Source organism: Ochlerotatus camptorhynchus, unplaced genomic scaffold (genome assembly GCF_037179485.1).
Source record: "Ochlerotatus camptorhynchus isolate MF236.1 unplaced genomic scaffold, CSIRO-AGI_Acam_v1.1 ptg000006l, whole genome shotgun sequence".
NCBI lineage: Eukaryota > Metazoa > Arthropoda > Insecta > Diptera > Culicidae > Ochlerotatus > Ochlerotatus camptorhynchus.
This window is the reverse complement of record NW_027040498.1, coordinates 318,181-338,426: the sequence shown is the minus strand read 5'-3', so window position 1 is coordinate 338,426 and position 20,246 is coordinate 318,181. Positions and strand designations below refer to the sequence as shown.

General features: G+C 38.8%; 1 protein-coding gene across 1 annotated transcript in view; it reads left to right on the top strand.

Annotated features, from left to right (window-relative positions):
• LOC135717585 (uncharacterized) overlaps positions 1–19,612 on the top strand; it is a 67,197-nt gene extending 47,585 nt beyond the window's left edge. Inside the window, exons 3-5 of the mRNA XM_065239719.1 lie at positions 2,173–2,386; positions 2,459–3,329; positions 16,248–19,612. Coding sequence (XP_065095791.1) covers positions 2,173–2,386; positions 2,459–3,329; positions 16,248–18,325 — 3,163 coding nt within the window. The 3' untranslated portion in view covers positions 18,326–19,612. The remainder of the gene's footprint in view (positions 1–2,172; positions 2,387–2,458; positions 3,330–16,247) is intronic.
• The last annotated feature ends 634 nt before the right edge of the window (positions 19,613–20,246 follow it).

Sequence of the window (20,246 nt, the reverse complement as noted above, 5' to 3'; positions counted from 1 at the left end):
TCAACTGGGACCACGAGTAAGGATGGATCCAAATTCTGATTAAGAGGGGAAAGGGGAGGGATAGGCATCGGCTTATTTAAAAAAAAAATCTTTGCCATTTTCCAGAACGGCTTAGCACAATCTGCGAGAAAGCGAATCTTGTTTGCAAAATCGTTATTTCTGAGATCCACCATCCATTGTTTAAACGGTTGCAAGTGGTCTTCAGTACGCTTACTGTTTACGAATGGTGTTGCAATTAGGTCTTTAGTGGGCCTGTCAAGGTTTAGAGTATTACTTGCCTGTCGGGCTGCTGGCACATGTTGCTCTCTGGCCCGGGAAATCGCTTCATCGATGGAGTGCAGACACCGGTCGATGTCGTCGGTCGTTTGTGGATGGACGTCATAGTCGATACTGGTGTCAACGCAGCGTTGTCATTCCGTAGTCGTTTATGAGCAGTACTTATCAGTGCTGTTGTCCTCATCCCTTCGTGAATTATTGCCCACAGCTGACTGGCTGATGTCGAGTTCATTATCTGAGTGGGCTCCAGAACCGTCATACTTCCCTATTTCCACTATGATACGGATCCATGAGTTTGTCGAGATGACATTACACAGCAGGATCTTTTGTTATCCTTTCGAGCTAGGAATTTGTGAGGGTAGTGTTACGTTGTTTGCTAGAATCCCTTCGAAGTTATTTTGTACAAAACGTGTGCTTTGCGGAGCACGATTTGAAAGCTTCTGGTCGATATGACCCGATTGAAGTCATGTTATCTGCACCCCTATCGCTTGGTTAAAATTCCACAATGTAGCTTCCGGTTTAGTTTGATTGCACTCTGAATCTTTGTCTAATGTCAGAGATTCTTGCTACATATTCCACTTTGAATCACCGACGTAGACCATAATCTACCAAGCTACATCGACGTTGTCTTACACCGTTTTTGGCCTAAAAACCTTGTTCCACAAATAAACGAAACGTGATTCATTGGTTGAGAACCAGTAGCGATAGCAAAACCCATAGCAGTTCCTCCAAACCAGCAGCATCATACTTAGACCACCCTTTCAAGTACCCGCGCCATATTGAACGCTGAATGATCTGCATCATCAAAAGGTATAGATATTTAATGACGAACGATTGCCGCTTTGCTCTGTATTCCATTTCTGTTTCTGGGTGTGAGATTTCATACGGCGGCTATAAATAGCCTCTGGCAATTCTTCATACATCTCCTCATAACGTATAACTACACAGTGTCATGATTTCTTGCTATCGCTTCTCGGAAATACATATAGCATCGCTTAACCCACCAACCTACACTACAAGGAATCCCACGAGCCGGAGATGGCTCTCCGCTCCACGTCGTCGTCGTCATTTGTCATGTGAGATCGGAAGGGGCGGCTGCTGGCCTGATGCATCGCATCCATCCGCCCTCTTTTTTTTATCCAACGCGTCGCGTAGCTTATGGTCTGGTCTGGTCCACTACCATCAGCAGAGCATACAGCAGGAGCAGTGACGTTTGGGTGGTAGAATGCCAATTTAATTTAAATATTGCTTCTTTTCGATTGCATGGTCTGATGGCGCGGCACCGCGATTCCGCATTCGAGATAAAAACGGCAGCAGAGAGAGACGTCAACGTTTCCTATTTTGCTGTGATTTGATTTGAATATATTGAAAATGTATTGGTGCAGTCATCGTTGTTAAGCGAAGTACTTCAAAGGCAACTCCCGCGAATCTGTTACGTGATCTGTTAATTGATTTTATTGTGCTTTCTTGCTGTGCATATTGCCTTGCCTGGCCGCGCCACGCCGACCGCCCGAGCTGAGGAATGTGTTTCGCGACATCATCATCATCATCATTTTTCTGCGTTTTTCCTCGTCGAAGCGTTGCGGCTTCTTTTGTGCAAGCGTAGATGTGGAGCAGCAGATTCCTTGCTATATGTGTGTAGTGTTGTAGTTGCGCTATTGTGTTGAAGGGAAAAAAAGCTGCAAGCTCAAGATGGAGACTCTGGAATGTTGTAGCTGTGTGGCATTGGGTTTTTAACTATTTATTTCATGCAATTCATAGATTTTTAAGATGCCTTTCTCATAACAAGGTTGTTGTTGGCAAGTCATGTACCAGCAATGTCCACGAAAAGAATAACGTTTGAATCTTTCTGTCCTCTGTAATTCATGCAGCCAATATGCTTTCCCTCCCATACAGACAAGATGCGGCCAACTTCAAGGCACCCGGCTTAAAGCTACTGGTCAACAAGAAGAACATCCACCGGTTGATGAAGGTTCGCGCCGAAAAGGCATCCGACAGTATCAAAGGAACGGTTTCCCGAACCATAGGCAATCAAAGTGGAGAAGATGTCGATAGCGAGGAACTGGAACGGGAAACACAGAAGGAACGCGATGATAAGATTACGACTGAGGTAACGTATCTTTCCACTGACATTCAATGCGATCTAGTATCGTATGAGGTAATCGGTTGCTTTTGTTTGCAGAAATTGAATCAAATCAAAACCAAGCTAAACATGAAAAAGAAGAAACTGGCTAATTCAACCCTACCGGCCCCGGATACGGAAATGATCATCAAAGAAGAGAAAACTCCCATCGCTCGCCCTACCTATTCGGCTGGACCGATCGGTTCGGCGATCTCGCACCATCCACGTCCGCTGTCCCAAACCGCCACCATAGCTACGGCCACCCGGGAACCATTCTTACCGCATATCAACTTTCATAATGCCATCACCCGACAAACGGCGACGGAGCTGGACCGTCATTCGCAGATCCGTGAAAATCTCCAGCGTAATCGTTCCTTTAAGACCATCAGTGCTAAACACTTCAATGTATCCGCCCACGACATGACGGCCCACGACTCGAGCAGGCTCGAACGTTCGCTGTCATTTCACTCGAACGGCATACAGAACCGCATGGATTCCGATTCCACAGTAGGAAGAGGAAGCCGCAGTGCTCACAGTCAATCCCAGCATCAGCTTTCGTCCGCTTCGCTGCACGACATCATCGAACTGCTCAAGTACACACCCTCCAAGCTCCGGACCATTTCCCACGACGCATTGAATAAAATGATATCCAAGAAGCCACACCACCACACTTCGACTAAACTGTTGGAAAATAGTTCATTGAAGAATATTGACGAGTTCCTCCGGGACTATGACGTTACAATGACCAACCGTGTCAAAACGGCAACGGCCACGACGACGACGGCCGGCGACTGTTCGAATCTGCTGGCGGCGGAAAGTGTATTCAATAAGGAAACGGGATTCGCTTCGGCGGAGATCGCCTTTGACAAAGGTTCCAACGCGGGAACGCTGGATAAGACGTTCCGGACGCTGTACAAATCAACTTCCGATGGTAAGCATACCGATACCTGTTCCGGGCAGTTCCGGGCGAAATAGGTAATCCGATAGGCTCTTGGCTCACTTCCTATTTCATAAAATGTCAATAGGAGAAAACATGAATCTTTGGTGTAGTTGTTAAAGTGATTCTTCTCAACTCATTTGCTTGTGTAAGGAGGCTCTTATTCACACTTGGGAAAATAGTTATCACGAATAGATTCATGTATTCTTAAGTTTATTTTTCACATATCTCGGTCGGAACTGCTCTGTTTGAACGGTTTGAATGGCGGATAGTGGAATAAGGCCTGTGTGATTCCAATAAGCCTAGAATCTGTGAAGAATTTCTATCTTTCGCCCAGTAACTTTTATGGAAGACGAAACACGATAAAAACGGAGTAGGAACTGTACCGATTCAGTTTTTCATTGGCTCACTGTCACATTTTCGCCCGGCCTTCATGAGGTTGTAGTGAGTGAGTTTTATTATACAAATAAAACTCATGCTCATAGTTTGTCATACAAGTGTATCCGTGGCAGATGTATTTTAATATTTTATGCGTACAACAATTTACATCGTTATGAACTTTGATTCTAATGTAACGTTTGGTTCTGTTGTCATTGGATGTATTCTGATGTTTTATGCCCGCAACAAATTACATCGTGATGACGTTTGCTTCTTATGTAACGTTTAATTCTGATATCAACGTATGTATCCTGATGTCAAATTTTACATCGCCAAGACGTTTGATTCTAATGTAACATTTGAGGCTAATGTATTTCGGACCCGTACAGAAGGCCGAAACACAAAAGGCCGAAAATGTTCTAAGGTACCACAAAAGGCCGAAAATCGAAAAGGCCGAAAGCCAGAAAGACCGAAAACCAAAATGGCCGTAAATTGATCAAAAACTAAATTAATTGAAAACCGCATCCAAACAATCTGTTAATGTTATTGCACTTTATGTTTCGTTTCAGAATGAATAGAAATATCAATTTAATTTAAACCCCTAGACATGCTGTTCACAATGGCTGTGAAAAAGATGCAGCGACTTAGAATAGTTTTTAATACCCGAAAAATTATATTTTTTTTCATTAATAATGTTTTATTGTAATCTTGACAAAAATAGTAAATCTTTGAAATTTATAATCAAAGAATAATATTAAAACATTGGAACATTTTTGTCCTTCTTATTGCATATCAAAAATGAAATGTTATGAATGAAAAACGTATTTTTATCGAAGTTGCATCGCAGTTCCTGAAATCAATAATAAAAAAAAATGTTGCTTAAGTTCTTTTTGTTTTGACGACGACAAAAGAGCACCGCTGTCAACAAAGTTTACATCGGTGATATCGTCACTTTTCAAGCATATTTCTTTGATCTTTTCCAGATGGTTTCGTGATCCTTGTTGAACGTCGCCTTGCAATATGCGCAGAATCCGTCCTTCAATTGCCTGCTGCTCGGTTCGCAATTCCAGGATTATTCTGGTAATTGATAAATGGTTGCATCCAACAACCTTTGTCCACCGCCTATGCCAAGCTTCGAGTGAATTGGTCGTTAAAGGCACTTGCTCCTTCACCACTTTGTCATTCGACCAGAGGGCAGGATGAAACATCGGCCTATTGTTGCTGTTTCGTCCTGAAACGTATGTAACATTGAAATATTCAAGGAAGCCAGCTAGTTTTACCGGCATATTGGCCTTGATGCACTCGAATGCTCCTGCAATTCTTGAAAACGGTAGAAATGATAGTGCCTAAAAAACAAAAACGCTAATCTGCATTCACCCAGCGATTACTTAATACTAACCTGTAGGCGTTTAATAGGCATGTATACATCCATATCATTGGAATACATAGTTTTCAGTCCCCGGAAGTTCAGCTGTTTGATTAAATGTTGTGCAAAGTGAAAGTAGCACAAATAACATTCTGCATCCGGAAAGATATCCTTCATTACATTAATAACTGCTTTCTCAAAATCAGAGATGATGAACTTGACGTAGTTCAATCTGTGCTTCCTGACATACTTCCAGTAATGCTTCAAATGCGCATGTGTAAGTCTCTTGTGTTTTGTTTTTCAGAAGCATAAATACAAGGGGTACAACTGCGTCGTGATTCTGATATGGAATGGATCCGTGGATAGAGTACATTTGTGTGAATTCCAGAGGAATGGTTGCGAATGTACCATCAACCAGCCAAAACCGGGAGGCAGCCAAGCGCTGAAGGTTTGGTAAGGTTGTAAAAATCATAATATGTGTTCTTTCGTTGCGGATGTATTTATGCAAGAAAAGCTGACCATCCAGCGTTTTCTTAAGTTCCTCTGGAACGATAAATTCACCATCCTGTTCAATCACACGTAGTCCACCACCTGCTTGCCTTTGCCTCAGAATCAACAATTTTTGCGATTTGTTTGATGCTCGGGTTTGGACGATAGGTTCCGTTTTAGTTCAGCTTTGTAATTTTTCTCCATCCCGTCCAAAGGGTTAACATCATGATTATGCACTTCCTTATGCACAACTAAAATGTGGACGCCATTTTGTAATCTTGTAATCGCACGACTTTTGCAGGCCTCGTCAATGTTTTTGGCATGTTTTCTGGTGGCACAGTCCCAGTAGAAACGATCTTTAGCCTAATTTTAAAATAATCTTTTGATAAACAAACTATAACCATCAGTTAATAAGAAGAATTAACTCCTTGTTTACGTTGTACAGAAATCCATTGACACTCAGCATCTCCTTTCCTTTTTGGGAAATAACCACTTTCACTACTGGCACAACTTCTTCATCGGAAAACCCATTGAACTCTTCTTCAATCGCACTCATTTTCTTTCTAACACCAACCCAAATTTCGATCAAATCAAAGAAACGTGATGTTTACGATTCAAAATCCTCGCTGCCAAAGTAAAAAAAAAATAATGAAAAGCACCGAGCGGAAGCAATAGATCAGTGCACGGTCCCTAACCTCACTTTTTGCTCCCTATCATTTTGCTTCTGAGTAAAAGAGATAGCAACGAATGGGAGCCAAAACAAACCACCCAAAACTGTCAAAACTTACGGGTGAGAGAAGAGTGCGGCAAATCTTCGTGAACTGATCAATCATGCCCTATCGCTTTTTCTCTCATTCAGATTCTGTAGCTTTTCTGCTCGCACAACTGACTCGGCTCGTTAAGGCTGTGAACCATTTGCCGAGTTAAATTTAACTCGTAGTTAAAAGTGACATTTCGAAAGTTATTTCTTATGTTCGAAAATCCCCGTGCTGTCGATCGACCGGTTTTCGAGCCACGGTCGTCAAAATTTAACTTCTTGTATGTCAGAAATAACCACGCTCGGATAGCAGGGTTAATCGATAACTTTCCATCTGTCAAATTTTAACCAAAAGTTAAAATAATCCACCAAATGGTTCAGAGCCTTAGTCGATAACTTTCCATCTGTCAAATTTTAACCAAAAGTTAAAATAATCCACCAAATGGTTCAGAGCCTAAATGGTTCGCATTCACAAAAAATATAGCCAAGATGAAAATAGATATAGAGGTGTTCTCACTTGCTGACTTTTTGTGAATAACCAGTAAGTGGTAAGCTGCTGGTAAGAAAATAAGAGATGCGACAGAGGTGAACGGTTTATTTACGCATATGCAACATTCTTATTGGATGGCAAGTTGTGCAAGCAGTTGAATGTAAGTAACTAGAACGTTCAGCAAAACTTACCAAGAGCCATATCGATGCTAATGACGATTTTCGATTTGAGAATACCTTCTTCCATATTGAATTTCATCTTGAACGAAGCCACCTCATTGAATACTCAAACATCCGGAAAAATAAAGCTAACTATCACTTTCTCTCTCATTCAGCATCTGAAGCCTTTCTGCTCTTACAACTGAGTGCACCTCGTTGAATGGTCCGCATTCACAAAAAAACGAATCCATCTTGCCATTAAATCGTCGTTACACACTCAAACAAACATAAACATAAAACTACCCAAATTTTAAGTTTTTTTTTAAATTTCATTACGGAAATCGAATGGCTATTAAGTAGCTTCCATTATATTTTAAATCGAAGATGCAGAATAATAATTATTGTAACTTTACTTTAAAAATGAAATTTAATTTATTAAAAACAACAACTTTGTCGCTTTTCCGAGTTTTTTCGGCCTTTTGTGATTCGGCCTTTTGTGATCCGGCCTTTTGTGAATTTCGGCCTTTTGTGTTTTCGGCCTTTTGTGATTCGGCCTTCTGTGATTCGGCCTTTTGCGATTCGGCCTTTTGTAGTACTCCCATGTATTTTTTATGTACTTGAAGTCTGAATACATTAAGGGTACGGCAACACACATTAAAATTTAATGTTTTGAAGATGTCTGCTGATATTTCCTACATTACAATTTCTATTCGGGTAATGCCTTGATAAGTGAAAATAAACATACTTTTGGGCCTTTTTGTTTTACCGTGTATACACTGTTGAGCTAATTAACTCGCTAAACGCCGGGGCCGATGGTGTAGTGGTGTAGTGGTAAGCGTTACTGCTTTTCACCCCAATGGGTCTGGGTTCAATCCCAGCCGAGATCGGTGGGATTTTTCTGAGGCATAAAAATCTCCGGTGTCTTCCTTCGGAAGGGAAGCAAAGCCGTTAGTCCCGGCTTATGTGTGTTGAATGGGTACGATATCCTACGCAGGTGAGGAAGCTGTCTTCCTGCACATTTTTCATAGTACGGAATACCAAAAATTAGGCCAGAGATCTCAAAAACTTAGCGTCTCAGAGTATCGAAAATTGGTTAAGCCCAAGATAGTGATAGAGTGTTCCTAAATGATTCCAATGATAACCCCAAACAATTTCTAATACCCCGTACAGACCGAGGGGGGCGACACATCTAAATCTCAATCATAGATGCTCGAAAAATCTCACGCCAGCGAATAAATCTACGAAAAATCTTCTTGCCATTTTAAGGATCTAAATCCATCTACTCGCATCGACTTCCATCTTTTTGCAGGAAATCTTCAAAATCTTCATCAATCTTCTTAAAATCTACTCATCGTACGTGCAGCTAAGCACAGCAAAACAAAATCGTTTCTGCATCGAAGATAGAGTCGCCCCCCTCGGTACAGACTATGGCTTATATCATGTAATATAGGCTGTCTTGCAATGAGCACTCATACATCTAGTTTTCACTGGAAATCATATGTATGAGTGCTCATTGCAAGACAGCCAATATTACGTGATATAGGCTGTAATGTGAACGGGGTATAAGGCTCAACACGTGATTTTTGGTTAACTTTGCAATCTCAATAGTTTTTCGATGCCCGATGTTCGGCATTTTGAATATGTTTGTTAATTAAGTTTTAGACCCTTTTCAGATTGATTGATTGATTTATCTTTATTAGGGAGGCTTTCAGCTTGGGGATGGTTCGCCTCCAGAACTTTTCAGACTATTTTGTTTCACGTTTCCGAAATTTGTAGCCGTATTATCCTGAACAGTTTTCTTAGACCAGGATCATGGAGTTTCTTCTCTCTCAATGGAAGTCTCAGAATCTGATTTTTTTTCTAAATCCTGGATCTTCAATCCTATCTATGTACAGGATCTTGAAAACTGGGTAATGTCTGATTAAATTAAATTACTTATATGGAACTAATCTCAAGATATCTTTGATAATTTCTCAAGGATTTCCCTAGGATCATTCCTAAATGTCTTCAGGGTTAATTTCAGTATTCCGCTCAATATTCTTAAAATTATCTCCGGTATTCTCCACAACAGTCTTGGAATTTTTTTTATCTAGTTCGTTTATTTGGAAGGCTCAATCGCGTTAGCTTTACGGAGCCGATAATTCATTGTTCACTGTGTGTAACAAAATTCACTTAATTCTATGTCTAGTAGGAGTTGGGCCGATTACTCGCGGCTTACTCGAGGTTAGAAGGGTACATTTTCGAAGGATAGGATCAGGGGAGGAGCTTGGGGTAGGGTTTCGTTGTCTCATCAGAGCGTTGTTAGTCTTGGAATTCTGTGCATAAAACTTTAGAATTTCCCTTCAGTATTCTGGAAATTTACTCTACAATTATCTTCGTATTAATAATGATTCTTGGGAGGGTTAATCTAAATTTCAGTTGTTAAGTAATGAAATTGGGTTGTTAGCGGAATGCATAAATAAAACAGCGAAAAACATTATCTTCCATTTAATTCCACTTAATTAATTTTGGTATCCATGACAGATACGTATTTCGACTACAATGTGCAGTCTTCATCAGTGTCATTCCCACTAAAGAACTTATCAAAATCTTACGTACTCTCTATCTCTATCTCAAAATCTCTTAAGTACTCATCCCATGGGTAAAAAAGTCAAGAGAACAGGTATAAAAATGAAACTACAATGTGTTGAATCGGAACCTATCTAACTAATAAAAACCAAAGATTTAACATAGTTGAAGAGGCTAATTTCAAATAACAGACTGTAGTGGTAATTTTTATACGATAGATGGAGTAGATGAAAGCATAGAGTTGATAGTTCCGTTAGAGTACGGCAGTGTGAAGATTGCATATAGATATTAGAATAGCGAGCTAGGACAACTTTTAAGGAAGGTACAAATCGGTTTTTTCATCTCTCTTTACCTATTACCGATTTGTACCTTCCTTAAAAGTTGTCCTAGCTCGCTATTCTAATATCTATATGCAATCCTCACACTGCCGTACTCTAACGGCACTATCAACTCTATGCTTTCATCTACTCCATCTATCGTATAAAAATTACCACTATAGTCTGTTATTTGAAATTAGCATCTTCAACTATGTAAATCGTTGACTTCACGTAGAAGTAATACTAAAACATATAGTCAAAGCAAAGATTTAAGTAAACTAAAGGAGAAAATTCAATACAACTCTCTAATAACCTAACCCAATTTCATTACTTCATTATGATGGCTACCAAGCCTTTGGGATTTTCCTTATTAGAGAGACTTGAGTTTTAAGATCTTGACTTTTTTACCTAGGGGATGAGTACTTTAGAGGGATAGAACTAAAAGTTTAAAAAGCCACGTGATTAGGTATACAATTATTCTACTATATCGCTCATCAATGAATTAGACAAAATTTCAGTCCACAATTTTCTTTAAAATTTCCTTGGAATTATTCAGAAATGTCTTGCTGTGTCCTTTAGAATTCAGATAATATTCTCCCTAATTTTCTTTAGATTTCATCTCGGAATTCCATGACAATTTTTCTCAGAATTTCTTTAAAATTCTTCTCAAATCATCTCTTGGAGTTTTTTTTAGGAATTCTCTATGGATTGCTCTTGAAACACTTCTTATAATTTCCCCTGGAAATTTCTTGAATTGTTGTGCTACGAATTTCTTTGAAAATGCGATCAAAATTCCCTGCGAATTCTCCTCTTTGGAACCCTCTAGCAAATTCAATTGAATTCTCTTTAAATGTTCACGAATTCTTTTACGAGGTCTCTTGAAATCATTTTCAAACTATCTTGAAATTATGCAAATTATTTTTATGAGCTTTATTTCCGAAGTTCCCCTTTTTTTCGTGTTGGGTATATTCATCACTGTGACCATTACTTTGATCTATTGTGATATTCCCCGTTTTTATATTGCTTTATCAGTTATGTCGTATCACTATTTTGTGAAGCGACCGACATAGACTGACCAAAAGCATTTTCCCAGCCAGGTATTACATTTCGAATGAAATGGACTACTTTACTGGGACCTGCCAGCCCCTTATCTAGAAAAATACGCCTTTTATTGAAGATTGCTGCACAAGAGCATAGCAGGTGTTCAGAGTCTTCCTTTTCTATACCACAGAATCGACACATATCCTCTTGAAGTTTTCCTATTAGCTTCAAATGATATTTACATGGACAATGTCCTGTTATCAAACCAGTATAGACACTGAGATCTTTCTTTGATAATTCAAGAATTTTGCTAGTCATTGAAATGTTCGGAATTATGAACCGTTTCGACTACCTAGCAATGGAAGTGTTGTTCCAGTTGGTCTCCACTTTCATTTTTTTTTTCCATTTCTTGATCTCCATTTTAAGAGAACAAGTAGAAACTCTACATAATGGTTCTGGTCCTATGAATTGCTGAGATGATCCTAGCCTGGCTAACGTATCGGCTTTTTCATTCCCTTCAATTCCACAGTGGCCAGGAACCCAATATAAGTTTACTTGGTTTTGACAGGCCAATTTCTGAAGTGACATTGCACATTCCCATACGAGTTTGGAATTGCATGTTGCTGATTTTAAAGCATCTAATGCTGCTTGACTATCAGACATAATGCAGATTTTCGAATGTTTATCATTCCTGCGCAAGCATATTACAGAGCATTCAAGAATTGCTTGAATTTCTGCTTGGAACACGGTTGGCCAGTTACCCCTGCTCCCACACGGTTGTTCAATCTTGAACCGTCTGTATAAAAAACAGTTGAACCTGGACGGATGTTTGGTCCCCCACTTTCCCAAACATTACGATCAAATTCTGCTGCATTGTATAAACGATCGAAATTATATTTTTTCTCCATCCAGTCTTCATTTTTTAATACAAGAGAATTATTATCAAACATTTTTAAAATGCTAAGGTGTCCTGTAAGATCACCTTCAAGGAAGTACTTTGTTCGTTGAATCCTTAAAGCGCTCCTTTCAGCTTCTAATTGGATAAATTTATGCAACGGAATCAGATAAAGTAGAGCATCTAGTTAAATACTCGGTGTGCTGTTCATTGCACCGGTTATTGAGAGAGTAGCTAGTCTTTGGCCCAGGGCTGGTAGCAGGAAGTGACTTGGTCACTATTTTGAAGCCAGTCACTAAAAAGTCACTTTTTACACAAAAAAGTCACTAAAGTCACTATTTCCCTAAAAATAGTCACTAAAGTCACTTTTTCACTACTAAAGTAGAGTGAAATTTAAAAATATTAACAAAATGTTTAAATTGAGTACTTGCCACTGAGACAGTCTACAGTAGTTTTAACAAAATATACATATCTGTTAAAAATATAAAATTTTAAACAGGGTGACCAGTGAACCGCAAAACTTTAGAACTCCAGGAAAACTATTGGGAAATGCCTTCAATTTCGATTAAAAATCGGAAAAAATATACCTCTTTTCCCAGAAAATAAATTGTAAACCTTGAAAACATTCCAAAGCTATTTGTCTGTGATAGATTTTCAATAGTGTTTCAAGGATGATTAAGAACTTTAAAAAATCCAAAGTAAATTTTAAGAGAATTTTAAAGGATTCTAGGGATGACACCAAGATATATCAGAGTAGAATACCAAAGTACAGACTACGAAAGTTTCAAGTAAAATTGAGGACCGATGTCTCCATCTTCGCTTAAACAAGCCAGGTTTACCTATATGTATAGTTAAATTTGGCTTACCACATACGAGCGTCGCTTTTGATTATTGTTTAAATTATTAGGGACCCAAAATTCAACTCCGAAACAATTTTGGAAATAATTCCAATATAATTGAGAGTGCATTTAACGATAGTAGGTCCAATTCTAATAAGAATTTAGTAGAAAAGGGGAGTGACTTTGATCTATTATTTTCATCGACTTTCTCTTTTGATAGTCACAGCTTTATAAACAGATTTTGCGCTATTTCTGCCACATAGTTTGATAAAGGAGGTTCTTATCTAGCATCCAGAATGGCACACGAATCAAGGAATGTGTTTTCAGCTGAATTATTAACGAAAGAGAAAGTCAATGAAGAGAATCGATCAAAGTCATTTACACCCCTTTCCTTCTAACCCCCTCAATTCAAAATTAATTCTGAAATTCCAAGAGAATTCTAAAGAGTTCGAAATATATTCCGAGAATTCCAATGGAATCTTATTTTTAAGGTTCAATCCCAAAGGAATTCTGAAAATAGTTTCAAAGTTATTCTGTGACGGATTTTTGTTTTGAGAATTCTGAAGAAATACTATGGGAATTCTAAGGAGAATACGAATTGAATTTCCAATTCAATGCAGGGAAGAAGTCCAAGATTATTATAAGCAGAAATTTATGAAATTTCTGAGGTTAATTGTATGGAAATTCTAAGGAGAATTCAAATAAATTTAAAATGGATTTATGGGAGTTCCTAGAAGAATCAATAAAAAATCGAAAATGATCTACTTTAACTAATCGTGTGTTATTACGTCATGCGTGAATTTAACGATACACATAGTTGGAGATGCTTAACGTCAAATATCAGACTTAAAGTGGAGATTTTATACGATAGATTGGGAGATTAAATTATAGAGTTGATAGTTCCGTTATAGTACAGCAGTGTGAAAATTGTATATACAAAGTAGAAAGCGAGCAAAGAACAATTTTGAGGAAGGTACGAATTGGGCAGTTGTTTACGTCAGATGGCGACTTGAGTGTGAAACAATCGATATAACTGTTTCCGCACATCGAAGGTACATGAGCATATCGGCGATCATCCCTTTTGTCAGTGGTGGCAGGGGGAAACACCCCTCACCATTCCTCATTAACGGATGAGCTTGGTAAAGGAGATGCTCTACTCGATTTGTACCTTCTTCAAAATTGTCGTTTGTTCGCTTTCTACTTTCTATATACAAATTTCACACTGCCGTACTATAACGGAACTATCAACTCTTTACTTTCATCTCCTCATCTATCGTATAAAATGTCCACTTTATTTCTGATATTTGATGTTCAGTATTTCCAACTACTGACATAATCTATTTCCAAGAATTTTGTTGGTTGTTCTGGAAACAATTTCAAGAATTCAGTATTATTTTTGTATAAGCTAATTTGCCTCTAAGTTTAAGAGAAGGGAAATTATTCTAAAAAAGTTCTTGAGATCATTCTGAAGAAATTCTGTGAAAAGTTCTTAGCAAATTATCAAAGTTATCTAACTACCTAGATGTATCAAAATTTTAAAGATTTCGAACGCAGAAACAAATACAAGATCATAAAAAAATGGGAATTACTATTTGCTAGTCATCATATATAACGTAAGCAAAAGTAAATTATTCAAACCACTTCAAATGCTCTTCACAGGAGATTGCGTTGTGAGATTCGATTAAATTAGAGGAATTTATGAAATTTGATTTTAAGTTCCATGACATACAAAGTTTATTTCAATATCAAACCCTATTTGAATTTCTAAGTTACCATGTAAATGGTTACTTATTTAGTATTTACTAGTCACTATTTGGTCACTATTTCCGTAATTTTAGTCACTAAAGTCACTACTATTATATCGCATCAGCACTACCAGCCCTGCTTTGCAGTCTCTGAGCCGATTTTTCATTAGTTTTCGGCCACCAAACTAATGATGCGTAGGATATTCTGGGTCTTACAATCGTCAAATAAATCCAGTGGACCATTTTTGGTTTGAGGCCCCATTTCCTACCAAATGTTTTTTTTACTTATCCAAAGAGCATTTATTGCCTTATTAACAACCTGCTCTATATGTGAATTCCAAGAATGACTCCCAGATACTTGACTGTTCGTGAAAGTTCTAAAGAGGTTTCTTTCAATTTTAAGTTATTTATAAGTTCCCCTTAGAAATCTCTGAGAATTTAAGTCGATATTCCCTTCTAACTCTCAACAGAAATTTCTTTTAAAAATTTATTGACATTTAAGTGATTTTCAGTGTAAAGTGTAGTAGTGAAAATATTCAAGCCAAACCATATCATCATTAAGTTTGTCGTAGAGTTCACTTGAATTCTTCTCTGGATTCCCTCAGAAATTTACCTGAAAATCCTTGCTTTAGAATTACCTGGTATCCTACTTATATTCTGCTTAGTTTTTTTTTTTTCAGAGCTACTTGGAGTTAATTTGTAGCTCTCCATACAATTTTAATGAAATACTTCTCAAAATAACGAGGAATTGGAATTTGGATTTCTCCTTAAAACTCATTTGGTATTCTCATCAAAATTGTCTAGATGATTCTTCAAAGTGTCACAATTCTCAAATTTTAAAATCCAAGAGTAATGTTGTTTTTTTTTTAACCTGAGACCTTGATAAATACGCCATGTTTGTATTTCTAAAAAGTTAAAGAATGTAAAGACTGGCTTAAGATTAAAATCTTGAACATTTTCTCATGTAATCTTCAAACAATGTCTTAGTCCAAGATCTTTAATTGACATCTAAGTTTAATCTATCACTTTATGATATTCAGTCCAATGACCCACTGGGTTCACTAGCTTCTTCTTCTTCGCATTTCAAGCTTATTGCTAGTCGCATATTAGCTTATTGCGTGCTCTCAACTTAATGTTCTATAGATGCACTTCCACAGTTATTAATTGAGAGCTTTCGATTCTAGTATCATTTTTGCATTATTATAATTGTGTGGCAAGTACAATCATACTTCTATGCTCAGGAAAGTCGGGAGCTGTTCCAACCCGAAAAATTCCTAGACCGGATCGGGAATCGAACCCAGCCTCCTCCACATCTGGGTCCACTAGCATTAGGTCTAAAACTATGAAAATTTCATAATTCTGACTGACACTTCAAATAATTATCTGGGTTACATATCGCCTGCGGCACCCATTGAGTGTTTTCGGCAACCAAAATGTAAACGTTTTTTTATAATATCATTTATGTAAAAAAAAAAAAATATAAAACTCCAAAAGTATAAAATTCTCCTAAAGTATAAACATCTGATTTGACATTGTTCATTTTTAACATTTGCTCATGTTTTGAAGAAGGAAAATTATCGTACGCTGTAAGAATCAGATTTCACATTTTGTTTATTCAAAGCCATAAACTCACAAGTTTCGCACAGTTCAGAATACACAGGAATACTTTAAAGAACTGATTCGGCGAAATGTCGTACAACCGCCCTAGATGTAGTCAACAATTCCGTAGAAGATCTCTCCATTTTAGCAAAAATTGTAAATTTCCCGAAGAGATTATTAAAAATTAACAAGTTCCACTCTGCCATTCACCCGTACTTTACGAATTATTACCAGTTTCCGCATTCTAATGTCTCCCCTTTTCAACCGCAGACAACAGTTCGTACGAGCTGCCAAAACTCCTGATTCGTGAGGATTCCCCGGTGGAATCGTTTCACAGTTCCTATCCTCAGCTGGAAACCGTTGCGCTACGAGGTGAATCTCCGAAGAACTTCAACTCCATCGCCAAGCTGCAGGACACTGGTCCCTCCGGGCTGGCGGAGAATGCGAATGCATTGGCTCCGGGAGGTTTGACCAAAGCAAACAGCGAAAAAAGTAAGTTAGCTTCCGGTTCCTTGCTGCAGCTGTACGAACATCCTCCCCCACCGACGGCGGCAGCGACAACGGCCACTGCCATCGGGAGCGGCATAGGCGGTGGCATTCCGTCGAACGGTGGAACCTGGGCGCCCCATTACGGCGGTGTCGGTAGCCATCATCATCACCATTCGGATTTGGGGATCAACGAACTGGAGTTGAAGTTTATCAACAATGGACTGATGGATAAGGGTGCGAGTAGTAGTGGTGGTTCCGTTTTCAAGCTGCCGGCGGTGTCGAATTTGGAAATCAACCACTGGAATGCCCTGTCGAATGATTCGGTGAATGGTAAGGACAAGGAAGAGGAGCAGGTCTCCAATCCACGGACTTCCAACGGATTTATTCACAGCGATTTGTCGATTTCCTCCGATGAGGATGATCTGTTTAGTATATCCGACTTGATCTATAAAAATCAAGCCAACAAATCGAAATCTATCGATTTGAATGAATTCCGGAAGACGTTCGGCAGCAGTCCAACGCTGTTGAACAACTTCGGAGGGACCAACACCAATCTGGCGCCACAGTTGTCCCGGTTGGATGCGATTCCATCGCAGTACCGAAGGGGATATACCAATTTAAACGACGCGGGCCTTTCCAGTTCAACGTCCGAGCTGGAGTGTGTCAATGCGACCACCAAGAAAAAGACTGGAAGCGGCGATAACGGAGAGCTGTCACCGCTACTCAAACATAGAAACAATGATCATATTTCCTATGTAAGGAGTTACGAAAATTTGAACCGTTACAAGGCTTTCTCGACAAAGAACGGGGACGCAAGCGACATCCTCCAATGTCAACAGGGTCCAGGGCAACTGTTGCCCGGTATTAGCAATTTAGATACTATCGCAGACTCGGATCTGAACAGTAGTAGCGGGAGCGGATCCAATCTGATCGATGATAGTTTCACCGATTTCGAGTATAGGTTCTCTAGGTTAAGTTGTTCCGGCGGGAACGGTCATCACAGTGGAGGTTGTAGTAGTACCAATACCAGTAGCAATACTCAAAATAGTAACAGTAGTAGTAGTAGTAATCCACATACCAGTTGCCACAATGGTAGCAGTCATCGAATGCCATCTTTGAATGATTTAAACCATCGAAATCGACTGCTACATGGTCACCCTCCTCCGTTCAACAACACCTCGTCGCCATATAGCAATAACAACAACTCCAATCCCGCAGCAAACTACTACTTCCCGTCGGACGAAAGCCTCTTCAACATAGACTCATTTTTCGATGATTTCGTAGAAATCGACACTAGTGATATTTTCGACAGCGCTGAGTACATCAACATCGGAGGAGGAGGAGCACGGAGTTCGAATTCTTCTTCCTCAAAAATGTTACCGAAAGCGAACAATTCTAGCCTTCTACTACCCGATATCCTCCAGCAGGATGAACTTCTCCTTAAAACGCAAGCCGGTTTCTCCGAAGCGGATGATTTGCTACGTGGCGGCAGCGGAACCCGTTCGTCGTCCAACCAACCAATGGACAATGGGGATTCGACGACCCTCAAGGATCTGCCACCACTAGTCCGGGTTCCGCCGACGTCATCCGCGTTGGATCAGCAGCAATCATCCAGTTCCGGTTCCATCATTCAGCACCATCCCGCCGAGCCGCTCAAATCGAAGAAGCTCCGGTGCGCCCAGTGCAACCGCAAACTGGGTGTCATCATGATCATGAAGTGTCACTGTGAGAAGATTTTCTGTGCCCAGCATCGGTACGCCGAAGCGCACAACTGTTCGTACGATTTCAAGCTCGAGGGCAAGAAAATCCTCGAACGCGAAAATCCACTGATAGTGGCACAAAAGTTGCCCAAAATCTAAACAAAAAAAAAACACGTACATTGATGAGTTAGCTTTTGTTCGAAAACGGCAAGTAACGGTAATTAGCGATGCATGTTGGAAACGCTTAGCTCCGTTACATGTCGTATTCAATTTGTTATTGAGTTTTTCGTTAGAGAGAAAGTTTGAAGCTTTTGGTTGTAGTTTAATTTTTGCAAGTTCCCTAGGATCAGACTTGGGTCAAGTTCGAAATTCTTGACGTAGCAAAAGCAACACTATGCAAAAGTCTTGTTATAATTTATTTTAGGCATAAAACTGCATTCGATTAACTATGAGCGTAGCGGAAATATTACGTTCGATGCATTGTAGTACATTTATTTCCATTAGAAATACTTTACGCTGAATATGCTGTAATGTGTGGCAAATAAAACTAGGTATTAGTAAAATTATGGGATTGTCTTGTGTTTGATACTTTAATACTAGAGGGTCTGAATTTTACAGTAAAACCATACATTACATTGTTGCAAGCACAGTTCACTTTGCTAGGAATGATTTTGCCTTATATCACTAGTGCTATCAATCGTTTTTTTCTTGGTGAAATTCATCTGAATAATAAGTTCGTAGGAAAATAACTTCATAAAATCTAAAAAAAAAAAGACATGCATAGAGGGGGAGGGGGGAAGATTTAAAACATTAAAAGCATATTTAGCTAGATATCCTATCTATTTCGAATTCTATAGAAGATATATTCAATGTTTAAAACAATTTAAAAGTTCGAAAAATCAAATCGGAAAAACTAACCCGAGCAAAAAGAAATTAGATATCATATTGCTCATCGGTCCACGATACGAAATAAAGCAAACCAAAGCATGATTTTCAAAATCAAAACAAACTGAACGGATACAGAAAATGTGAACTAGTAGTATGACCACACACAGACACACACACACACACACACACTGAAAGCAAAGGCGAATCAAAGAACCTTTGTTGACATTGCAGAAACAAAAATCAGTCAGTAAAACAAAGAAGGAGAAGAAGATTATATTTTGTCTACATTACATGATTACATGCTAATAACTTATTTTTGTTCATTATTTTTACTGGTGGATTTTCGAGTAGTTTCCTATTACTGATAATAACCAATAGACGGTACGCTAGCATAACTATTGTAATGGAAGGCGCATAATGTAAACTGGAATATCGATAGTAATCCTATTACACAACAACTACCATTTAATCAACTATGTAACTGGTAAAAATGCAAAACAAACAAACAAAAAAAAACTACTAGTATCGCATAATGTACGCGTCAGTTCAGAGCTAAAACCTAGAAGTTTATTCTTGCAAGCGTAATTATTTATTACTTATGGAAAAAAAAAGTTGCAAAAAAAGGAAGCAAAAAAATAATAAACGAAAAAAATGCATAAAAAGCTCACAAGGTAAATCATTGAGTGTGATATCCGTTTTTTTTTTTCGATGACATCCCTGTATACAAAGAAGCTCTCTGTTCGATAAAATATCAGCGCTGGACAAAACACAAGCCTTACAAAATAGCCATGTTTGACATGTCGTAATTTTGAGCTATTCTGCGTACTCTCCGCGCAAATCAAATGGAGGGTCACCTCACTCGCGCCTGGGCCTCATTTTCTGACAGAACTACACTGAAGAAATACGACGTATGAGTTTCATAAAATATGCTTATGAAATGTCGACAACAGAAAAACTTTGATATTCATAAAAAGTAGAAGGGTCTGTGCCTAGGGGCACGAACGGAAGCTTGACGTAGGACCGCTTCTTTTAATTGATCAATTATCTATTATCTCAACTCTTTCCGTTTTTGATTTGTAGGCGTACCAAATTTGTAGAATTTTTTTTTCAAAGAGAAAGTTGATTAAGAGAATCAATCAAAATCACTTGCACCCCTGCTTGCAAGTTTGGTTACAAGATTACAACTCTGGAG